The sequence below is a fragment of the Anopheles bellator genome, chromosome 2 (assembly GCF_943735745.2).
Source record: "Anopheles bellator chromosome 2, idAnoBellAS_SP24_06.2, whole genome shotgun sequence".
Classification (NCBI taxonomy): Eukaryota; Metazoa; Arthropoda; class Insecta; order Diptera; family Culicidae; genus Anopheles; species Anopheles bellator.
In genome coordinates, this window is record NC_071286.1 from 71125438 (window position 1) to 71136298 (window position 10861).

Sequence of the window (10861 nt, forward strand, 5' to 3'; positions counted from 1 at the left end):
AGAAAGAAAGAAAGAAAGAAAGAAAGAAAGAAAGAAAGAAAGAAAGAAAGAAAGAAAGAAAGAAAAGAAGGAATCTATAAATGTATGTTTGTCTGACTGTCTGTCTGTCTGTCTGTGTGTCTGCCATTGGGTAATATGCGCATTTGAGGCAACAACGTTTGAATATCACACTACGTAAAAACATTAACAAAAAAAGGAAAAACACAATATGTTACAACAATTAATGGCGCCTAAATCAAACAAATGAAACACAGCAAAGCAAAGCAAATGAAGAGTGACAAAAATAGAGGGAGAGAAAAATGGGTTAACAAAAGTACTGAAAGTGACTAAAAATTGTTTTATTTTTTGTTTTCTTGTTTCGGTTATAGCTTTGTTATAGAATGAATTGTAAATATTTGCAGGGAGAGAGCAAGAAAAAACAAATGAAGAAAATTGAATAACAACAACTGTTTAGGATTGTTTCTGCGAAACGGCCACAATAAGCAGGAGAAATGCACCCTATAAGTGGGACAGAAGGAAGGTTGGGACCGGCAAAGTACGGCAAATGATTAGAGTAGTGAAGAATCCAAATTCAAAATATATAGTAAAAGAAAGGTACAAACACGACGCTGCAAAGGGCGCGGCGGCGGATGTTGCCCAGGTTTCCACTTTATGCTCCTTGAAATATGTTAATGTGGACGAAACGTGAATGAATGAATGGATAAACTCAAAGTTCGGCACCACGCGCGCGCGCGCCGCTAGTGATTGGGAACACGAAACCAGACTTGAACCGGAACAACGCAAAAACTACTAAGGGTTAGTGTATAGGCAAATAGAACGAATTGATTTGTAGATTGTTTGTTGATGGACGGGAAGGACGACCCCAGAGCTTCCTTTCTCGCGTCCCTCTGTTGAGCCCGACGGATTGGGAGATGGCAAAAATGGCATTTTTGTTGGCAGAGTTTGATGATGATCGAACGAAGTAAGGGTAGTTCAATTGTAAAGCGGAACCTAACGGTGGGAGGCATATTCAAGGCTGGCACACACAGAGCAAACACACCCGGACACACCAGCACACACAAACACATACACACACACACACTGGTTGGTTGATTGATCATTTTTATATAAATATTTTTATCTCGCTTAAGAAGTATAAACTATCTGATTGGATTCTGATTTTTTTGTACCATTTTAACTATTTTACTTCTCGCCGCATACAACAAAGCATACGAAGAAAACAAATAAAAAAATACATAAAAGCACGCTTTTGATAAGTAAATACAAAAACAATGGTATAGCAAAGCAAAAGTGGGTAAAAAGAAACAAAAAAAAACACAAAATGCGGGGGCGCAAACAGACGACGAAGGATTTATGCAACAAAACACACGTTGCGACGAATGCAACACACAAGGACTTGTACAGAGAGTGAGCGGAACGCGGTGAGTGTGTCCATACGCCTCCTTCAGCACACGGACGACGGAGACGCGTGTGGGGGAGTGAGCACGAGGAGCGGCGCCTGCCAGATGGTGGTTGATAGTGGGGGCTAGAAAAATGGGCTTTGAGCAAATAATTATGATAAAAAACGGAACGGCGAAGGCACGCCTGTGCGCCTGTGTTGCTGTAGGTAAATCAAATTCTACAAGTTGGAAAGACCTATGTACTACAAACGAGCATGTGTCTGAATTGTATAACAAATATTATGAGGAAAAGTAAAGAAAAAATGAAGAAAAAAATACATACGCGACAAAAACCATACAAACAATGTAAAACATAAGTGGGGGTACATGGAAATAATCGACGAAAATACAAAAAAAGATGGTATATGTTGAAAGTGGACATTAAGTATATATATCTATGTATATATAGGTATATATATACATATATATCTATATATATATCTATATATGTATGAATATATATGCATAGTAATGCAAAACGAAACAAACAAAATTATCTTAATATATATACATACGTATAAATATATATATATATATACATACACATACACACATAAAACAATATTTAATTTAACAGAAATATATTTTATGTAAAAAATCCTAACGTTTGTCTCATTGTCCTCAATGTTCCGTTTCGCGTGTCGGGCAGTTTCTCAACGGTCCGGTGTTTAAATGCACTTTTTCGATCACCAAATTGGCAACGGCAAGTGCACGCGCGCGATGCACTTTTTCGAGCAACAATTGAGCTGGATCGGTCGCATCGTCCGTGCAAATCTAAAAATATTCCCGCGCTTCAGATGCAGTTTGACACACGACTCTTCTCACTGTGCTGGCTATGTGTGCGTATCGTAGTTGGCCATTCACGAGAACTAAAAGGATAGACAAAATGAGCTTTCTTCAGCAACCTCTGTGCGCGCATTCACTAGTGGTGTTGCGTAGCCGGCCAGACGCGTTTTGAGTTTCGTTCCGTAGCGCACGAGTCCGAGTATAAATCAAGTGAGTACGAAATGCGAAGTGGTTCTCGGTTGTTTCCTTTGGCGCGGAGACGAGTGTTGGGAGGCCGCTCTTTGTTTTGGGTGCTCCTGGTTCCCAAGATGGTCAGTGGCGAGAGCGACTCGACTCGTTGCCCGCCGTTGCGGTTGCATAATTTTCTTTGTGTCCGCAACGGCAGTCCGTCCCGTGTTTCCTACGCATCCTGACACACTGTTCGTTTTGCAGCTCCATCAGCAATGGGCCACCATCCCGAACCGCCGGTAATGATCTCAGACAAGCTGCCGGAATCGTTACGTAAGAAGATGCAGACGTTCCAGGCAAAGAACGAGCTACCGGTCTTTCTGAAGGGAGGACCGGCGGACAAGGCCCTGTTCGGGGTAACTGTGGCACTGTGCGGCCTCGGCCTGCTCGGTATCGCGAAGATGGTGTACGAGATGGGATTCGCCAAGAAGAAAGCTTAAGTACACGTCGCACCTGGCAGTTTGATTGAAATCATAAAACTTTAAGCAACGAACGCAAACCGCGCCACTGTGGATTGAATTTGTGTTTTATTCAAAAATATACATACTAAAAACATAGAATCCGAAGTAAAATTGAACGAAAGAACAGCGCGCAACTATTCCGCTTCCGTCGCCATGGCCTACTAGTCTGTCGTGTTGCCAAGATTCGATATGAATTAAAACTAGGTTCCTACACTCTAAACGTTCTCTCGGCCTACTTGTCCACGTTGCTCGAGTGGTGTAGCTTCTCGATCGAGAACGACAGTTGCTCCAACTTTTGGACCAACTTTTTCATATTGCTTTGCGCCTGCAGCTCGTTGTCCGATTTGGTGTTGCCACCAGTCGTGCCACCACCGGTAAATGCTTCCGTGCCCAGGTCAAAGTGCAGTTTGGCTAAACTTTCCTGCTGCTCGCGGATGCTCGTCATCTGCTCCATCGTACAGCCGGATCCTGGACCGTGGAAGTGGAACGGAGGCATTGGAAAAAGGTGCTAATCTTCTCGCTACGGATGCTTACCGAATGCTTTCAGCTTTCCGGAGTGAAAATCTTCCAGCAGTCCCAGGAGGGCCCGTTCCATGTGCCGCACATCGGGTACCTCTGATATGAAAGAATGGTGCTTTAGTGGTCGGGTGGAAAAAGTGTGCGCTTTTGTGTTCAGCCCCGCTATCGAGCTGCTACTCATGCTGGAGGCAGACACAGGATTGGCACTTGGGTTGTTGCGTGGCCTTCCGCCACCCGCACCACCTCCGCTGCTGGCCGAGGGCAGCGAGTCAGGCGGCTTCGGCCGTTGGTATTGGGGTTCTGGCTGACTATGAGGGGGATGATGGTGTTGGTGGTGGTGGATGTGGGAAGCGCTACTGCTGGGGACGGCCGTTGGCGGTGGTTCTTCGGGGAGATTACTACTGGTGCTGGGGGGAGTGGTATCGCTAGTGACGGCGTGCTCTACGCCATCCGGGAGCAAGCGTCACCGTAGAAATCACCGAAGCCACGGGAACGTAAACGCGAGGCAAACGAAAACCCGGGAAACCGAAACGGGGTCACAAAATTATGAAACAAGAAAAAAATAAAAAAGAAACAAAATGAAACCCAAAAAATCAAAACCAAACGAAACACTGAACCGAATAAATGAGGCTGCAAATGGTCGAAAAGCAGAAGAGAATGAAACCGAAAGAACGAAAATAAACACACAGATGGCCCAAGTGTTGTGAACGTCCTAACGACTCATAGGATCCGGGGAACCGTCGCTCCACGAACATACCTCGTTGCACTTTCTTGGCCTTTGGCTTGGCGTCCTGCGGTTTACGTTCGTTCACGTAGTTGAGTCTGGTGGTCAGTGGAGCTTCGTTCGGCATTCCTTTGCCCAGCGAATAGTTGGTCGAGTTTTGGCTGCGGCTCGTTTCGCCGCTGGAAAATAGCTGCAGCGAGACAGAGACAAAGATAAGGGAACGTCGAGGGTGTTGAGTGAGGGCGTAGGGTCATTGACGTAGGGTGCTACGAATGATAGTAGTACGCTGGGGCGATGACTCACTTTGTTGCTGAGTACGGGTGAGATGGGCGTTTGTACGGATTTGGCCTGCCCGCTGGAGGACAGGTTCGTTATCGTGTTCTGGTCGTCCTCCTCATCGTTCGACACCAGCTTCTGGCGCTCAACGGCCGCATCGTCGCACTCCATCTTGTGCGGGGAAGTCCTACGCTCCTTGGTCCACGCCTTTGTGGCTTTGTGGTGGCTCTTGGCCGCTCCGTAACGAACACACACGCGCACTCACACGTCCTCGCAGGGTTTTAATGTCGCATTTTCGGGCACAGGATCACTCCCCGAATTCGCGGTGTGCCAGCAGACTTCCGAAACCAGCGCGGCCCCAAACAATCCGAACTTTCGCTTTTTGTGAGTTTTATTGCTCCCCAATCGCCAGGTCTTTATTTACCATCAAACCGCTGTCACTCATTTGACAGCCAGTGTTGCCAGTGAGTAAAACAAAATCGAATCTAAGCACAATAAATCGTTCATAGGCAAATTTTGAAATTATGGTTGAATTGGTTGTTACTACAGATTTTGGTTTGACTCGCGAACAACATTATGGGGACTTTTATTTATCCAATTTACTCCATAAAATACTCGTGCTCTCGACGCTCGATCTCGCTTCTGGTGGAAGGCGTTCCGATGGCCGAGCTGGCGGTTTGGTTATGCCTATATCTTAATCTCTGTTATCCTATACAACTACAATATGATATCACACTTGTCCATGCAAATGACCGTCGCACCGTGGGCCCTTACACCGGCAGCGTGCTGCTGACCGAACTCCGGAACATACTGCCGAAGAACTTTACTCCGCTCATGCCGCCGGGTACAGCGGCCAGGATCATCCACAGGAGTGTAATTATTTGTGCAACTGCAAACAGAACCGTGAACGCCGTGCTTTGTGCAACCATTGCAAAGTAGAGTGTGGCCACACAGCAGCAGCTGTAGCTAATGGACATTGTCACCCGTTCACGCGAAAACATCTGACGGAACATCGCACCGAATCCGCTTAGGAATGAAAAGCTGGAAAGGCGGTAACGGAAGCGGATTAGCTGATCGACGGTCGACCCCAGCGTCGTTAATCTTACCTCATGATAAAGAAAACGCTGCCGAGGGTGTACAAAAGAGCAAACTTTCTTGCCTTCAGTATCAACACGGGTATGTAGAAGGTGGAAACAATCATGCAGAATATGCCCAGTCCCATGCACGTTACGAAGCCCACGATTCTTTGTATCCGGGACTGTAGTGGATGGAATCACGATGGTTAATGCGGTTCTCCATTCCACGCACAACGTAAAACTCTTACCAACTTCGGGCAACAAGTGTCCTGCGTGTCCTTTAGCCAACTGTTCGCCTCTGGTTCCTGGTTACGACCGAAAAGCTTACCAACCAGGCCAGGCGTCGGGATGGTGGGGATTTTTGGCATTTCGAGCTTGAAACTTTTCTTCTGATCCGCCTGCAGAAGCAGGTATTCGTCTAGATCGCGTTTCAGATCGGCCATCGTGATCGGGAAGCTGTTTCAGAGCACTTTCACAGGAAAATTGTTTGTTTTCATCCCACGTCGATCCTTTTCTCCAACAACAATAAGAGCATCAACAGCTGACAGCTGGCGACAGCTGGCGCTTCAAAATGAGTGTTCAATTTGCGGAGTGTGGAATTTGTAAGATGTTTTACTGTGTTTTCTATAGAAACGCATGAAAATCAAATTCGTTGTTGTGTTTCCCTCTGCTCTACATGATTGATTTTTAATCAGCAATCAGCCAACAAATCGGATCCTGTGGTAAATCGCGTTTCCATAACCTAGTGCAGAAACGAACCGTGCACTGTAAACGGCTTTGTTTTGCCAGAATTGTTTGTTGTGATCATTTTTTTCTCATTATGTTGCGATATGCTCTTTATCGATGGATTTCTCCTACACGATGTCAATTATTGATTAACAAAACGGAAGCTGCGAAGTTCTTTTTTGTGTGCTCAGCAGGCAAATCGGAATATTGGTTGCTGCTAGCAGAATAGAAGAATCGTTCTCTTGCGTGAGAACGAGCGAGAGATAAAGAGTGTGAGAGAGTGAGAGCGCGATCCAGCGAGAATCGCGATCCATCTTCGCAGTCTTGTTTTTGTCCTCGAAAACCTCGGTCCGCGAGAAGTGCTAAGAGTGTTTGAGGTGGCAGTTTACACGCTAATTATTGGCCTCTGATTCCCGTAAAACATCCTTCCGTTGGTAGGTGGGCTGTTTTGTGGGGTGATCAGTTTTAGTTTTTATCTCCGTTCTCTTCGCTATGGGTGTTGCCGCAGTGGCTCTGGTTCCGCGAATTGGGGCGTATTTCCGCACGCGTTCACAAGAACCGCACACGTAACGGATGTGGGTCGCGCAATAGTCATCAGTGACCCGCATCGCGAGCATCGCCCCTTTGTCATTCACTTTGTGCTGAGATGTCAATCGGCCGTCCTCTTCTTCGACCGATTCATCTGTTGCATCGTTGTTTGTATCGATCCGCAGCCCGCCCGAGGAGAATGCCCCGCCCGTACGAGGATGAAGATGAAGCCCGGCGCCCAATCCTGCAGGCGGATACGGACACTGACGAACCCACGGCGCGAGCCACCCGCTTAGGCCGGCCAAGCGATGACGACGAGCTGACCGAACGTCTGACTGGATGCGGGGCCAGCGCGTGCTGCAACCCTAACTCGCCACTACACCGCTTCCAGGCCCTTATCTTGATGTGCTTGGTCGGCTTCGGTAAGTGACGCGCCATTTTCCGCCGCAATTACCGTCCGACCCGGTTCCTGTTTGCCACGGCACGCTGTGATTACGGAGAGTGCATGACGCTATTTAGTTGCGTCTGTCGGACACGATAAGAAAAGTCCGTGCGCCAGCGGACGTTGCCGCCACAGCTGATCTGTGGACATAAGTGTGTCGGCCGGGCCAGGCCGGGATCGCGTGCGGCCAGCTATCAGCGCGCTCTTCCCGCAGTCCATTAATCTTCGCTGCTGATGAATTAATTTCTTTCCACTTACCTAGGATCATACTTCTGCTACGATAATCCGGGCGCCCTGCAGGACACGTTCAAATCGGATCTCGATCTGACGACCACCGAGTTCGTGATGCTGTACTCCATCTACTCGTGGCCCAATGTGATCCTCTGCTTCATCGGTGGCTTTCTGATGGACCGAGTGTTTGGCATCCGGCTGGGCACGATCATCTACATGTTCATCTTGCTGATCGGCCAGCTGATCTTTGCCATGGGCGCCACTATCAACCTGTTTTGGCTGATGATCGTCGGACGCTTTATGTTTGGGTAGGGCGGTACTCGCTTTTGACCGGTTGACCTATCTCTGACCTGTATTGCTATTTTTTGTCTTCCCTTACTCGATGGCTTCTCAGAATCGGAGCGGAATCGCTTGCCGTGGCACAGAACAGCTACGCGGTGCTATGGTTCAAGGGCAAGGAACTGAACATGGTGTTCGGATTGCAACTGTCCTTTGCCCGGGTCGGCTCGACGGTAAACTTTTTGGTGATGGTCCCTATCTACAAGTACGTGAAGAGCCTGGGCTACCAGGGGCACATGTGCACCGGAGTGGTCCTTTTGCTGGCCACACTAACCTGCGTCATGTCGATGCTGTGTGCGCTGATTCTGGGGTGGATGGATCGTCGCGCGGCGCGTATTCTGAAGCGCAACGATATGCCCCCCGGTGGTGAGGTCGCGAAGCTGTCGGATGTCCGCACGTTCAAGGTGTCGTTCTGGATGGTGACGGTGATCTGTGTGGCATACTACGTGGCCATCTTTCCGTTCATCGCCCTCGGCAAGGTGTTCTTCATGCGCAAGTTCGACTTCAGTGCCGAGGACGCCAACACGGTCAACTCGATCGTCTACATTATTGCGGCCGTCGCTAGCCCACTGTTCGGGCTGGTGGTCGACCGATTCGGACGGAACGTGCTGTGGGTGTTCTTGTCGGTGGTGGTCACGATCACGGCCCACGGTATGCTCGCCTTTTCCTACCTGAACCCGTACGTCGGTATGATTACGATGGGCTTGGCTTACTCGATGCTCGCCTCCAGCTTGTGGCCGCTCGTGGCACTTATCGTGCCGGAATATCAACTCGGCACCGCTTACGGCATGTAAGCATGGTTTCGGGTGTGTCTTTCGGCATAAACTTTAACAGTGGTTCGATCTTTCAGATGCCAATCGGTGCAGAACCTTGGACTGGCCGTGATTTCGATGATCTCGGGCATCATCGTAGACAAGGGTGGATATTTTATGCTGGAAATCTTCTTCATGGGTTGGCTAATCGGTAAGAAAATGATCCGAAGTGTGTGCCAAAGCAAACACTGAAAACGCTCTTTTCGTAAACAGTTTCCCTGCTGGCCACGATCGTTATCTGGATGTACGATGCGAGCAATGATGGCGTTTTGAACATGAGTGCAGCCGACCGCGCTAAACACGCTAAAAAGTAAATGTTGTCCCCCCAAAATTGCACCAACACGGATCTGACCACCTTCCGTTGCCTCTTTCAGCTGCCTGCAACAGAGCTCGTCGGATAATGCGGGACCGTCGGATGAAGATGGCCGGCTCGGACGGGACCTTCTAACAGCGGACCCAGAAACGATCCGCAATCGCTACTTGAACCGCGTGCTGGATACCCCAACCCAAAGCGACACGGAGCCACTCGTGGAGTAGGCGAAACACGTGGCCATTGTTGCACGCTGGGAATGAGCATTCCGATTGGAGGCTGTGTATTGTGTGTTGTGTAATGTCGAGTATTTCCGTAGCCACGTTCTTATTGTTTTAGATGTACATTACCGTTTGCTATTTTAATGATGGGATGGAATGATGGGAGAGGTGAACCACCGGGTAGTTACCTGGGCTGAGGCTGAGGGTCAAGAGTATTAAAACCAATGTTGAAACTCATTCAGTCTTCTAGATTCTGTTGGAGGCTCCGCACCAGATGTTTTTGATTAATGTTATTAGTCAGTTTCCTTCCGCAGATAGTGCCAATGATGCCAAAAAGAAAACTGAAAGCTGGGAAATTTTGAAGCAGGAAAAGTTATATTCGAGCGTCAGTCGATACCGCACAAGTCGAGTGAAAGTTCCCGTGCATTATACAGCCGTTAGTGTTAGCGAATAGCATCAATTCGATGTTGTTATACAACATATCTCACCCCCCGGGGGGTAGAAAACCTACATATATCAGTCCCTGTTTGCCGCTGGACTTTGATGTGCGAATATACATATATACACATAATTGTATGTCACAAAATAAAGAATATGTGTCGATGGTTAAACCTGGCGATTACACATTACTGTTTGCTGTCGCTGAGTTCTTTCAATTTAATAAAAACCTTGCTCTTTAAATGTTCTTTCCGCCGAATCACGACGGTCCGTGTTGCGTGCAGTACGGTTCTGAGGCATACAATATTGCACGCAACTCGATCAAACACGTGGCGGGCTCTGCTTCGATTTTGGATTGATTCGAAAAATGGAAATCAAACACCAGTTTCTATTGAAAATAAATTGAATTATGTTCGTACTATCGATCGCCGCGTTTGGTTACATTCACTGCGTATTTCGAGGATTGAACTGAAATCACTCCCGAAATGTTGGTAATCGAAGACAAGTTTAGAAGAAGCCTGTGGCAGGGCCTCGGATTCCCGGCAAACGATCCGAATGCCGCACATTTCCAACGGAATCCATCCTTACGTCGCAACTCATTGAGGTAGGCTTCAATTACGGCGAACGCGATATGTAACGCTCGTTGCAACCCGCGGCTCTAACGACCGCGGTAATGAAAGTCAAGAAGTGCCATCTAAGCATAATTTACGCTCTGGCCGCACGGTGATGCCTTCCCCCGTGTGGGGGGGCATCGACTTCATCTCCCTCGCTGCTCGCTCAACGCTTGGTTGGTCGCGTTCTGTGCGCGATTCGAGAACGCCACGGAACGGCCACGGCGCTGATACTTTCATTCATCAAACCGAATATTTTCATTACCCAGTGCGTCACACACCCTTTGGCCCCGCTACACTTTGGGTACCCATTCGGGTGGCCCTTTCACCTAAAAATAGGACACCGGCAAGTTGAAGCGCGCTCCGTGAATAAGTCTCGTACTTTGTTTTAGAACTTCTTCCGTTGTTCCATGGCCGACGGTGCCGCTCCGGCGGTAATGGTGTGTGCGAAAAATGAATTCTATTATTAATCATTTCTTTTGGCGAAATGGCGTCCCGGAACGGGAACGGCCGGGACGCTGTCACGTCACGCTCGCCCCGAACGGCTGGCGGTGCACGTGGGCTGCCGCAAAAAGGGTTTGATTCATTCCAATCAGCCAGTAACAGCTGAACGGATGACGAAAGGCGCTGACGAAAGGGTAGTGCCGTTTGCCGTTGGAAATCTATTTATAATCGCATTAGAATCGCTCTCCGT

At 48.2% G+C, this 10861-nt stretch overlaps 4 protein-coding genes across 6 annotated transcripts; 2 read left to right on the forward strand and 2 right to left on the reverse strand.

Moving 5' to 3' along the window:
* Nucleotides 1-2275: 2275 nt before the first annotated feature.
* On the forward strand, nt 2276-3013 carry LOC131208370 (cytochrome c oxidase subunit 7A, mitochondrial). 2 transcript variants are annotated; one of them, XM_058201102.1, is made up of 2 exons: nt 2276-2435; nt 2658-3013. In XM_058201102.1, the coding sequence occupies exon 2, from the start codon at nt 2669-2671 to the stop codon at nt 2891-2893; it is 225 nt and encodes a 74-aa protein (XP_058057085.1). In that variant the 5' UTR covers nt 2276-2435; nt 2658-2668; the 3' UTR covers nt 2894-3013. The 2 variants fall into 2 exon arrangements, with proteins under 2 accessions (XP_058057085.1, XP_058057086.1); XM_058201103.1 differs by having other exon boundaries at nt 2417-2536.
* Nucleotides 2635-4822, reverse strand: LOC131208369 (coiled-coil domain-containing protein 28B). 2 transcript variants are annotated; one of them, XM_058201101.1, is made up of 4 exons: nt 4461-4822; nt 4191-4347; nt 3449-3529; nt 2635-3382 (listed from the first exon to the last, which is right to left on the reverse strand). In XM_058201101.1, exons 1-4 carry the CDS (start codon nt 4602-4604, stop codon nt 3147-3149), a joined length of 618 nt encoding a protein of 205 aa, XP_058057084.1. In that variant the 5' UTR covers nt 4605-4822; the 3' UTR covers nt 2635-3146. The 2 variants fall into 2 exon arrangements, with proteins under 2 accessions (XP_058057084.1, XP_058057083.1); XM_058201100.1 differs by having other exon boundaries at nt 3449-3874.
* A 118-nt stretch (nt 4823-4940) lies between these two features.
* LOC131210312 (vesicle transport protein SFT2C) lies at nt 4941-6016 on the reverse strand. Its single transcript, XM_058203539.1, has 3 exons — nt 5758-6016; nt 5540-5691; nt 4941-5474 (listed from the first exon to the last, which is right to left on the reverse strand). The coding sequence occupies exons 1-3, from the start codon at nt 5950-5952 to the stop codon at nt 5204-5206; spliced, it is 618 nt and encodes a 205-aa protein (XP_058059522.1). The 5' UTR covers nt 5953-6016; the 3' UTR covers nt 4941-5203.
* A 499-nt stretch (nt 6017-6515) lies between these two features.
* Nucleotides 6516-9355, forward strand: LOC131208814 (major facilitator superfamily domain-containing protein 1-like). The gene is made up of 7 exons (XM_058201714.1): nt 6516-6669; nt 6949-7185; nt 7468-7744; nt 7831-8565; nt 8626-8738; nt 8801-8897; nt 8962-9355. Exons 2-7 carry the CDS (start codon nt 6963-6965, stop codon nt 9122-9124), a joined length of 1608 nt encoding a protein of 535 aa, XP_058057697.1. The 5' UTR covers nt 6516-6669; nt 6949-6962; the 3' UTR covers nt 9125-9355.
* The last annotated feature ends 1506 nt before the right edge of the window (nt 9356-10861 follow it).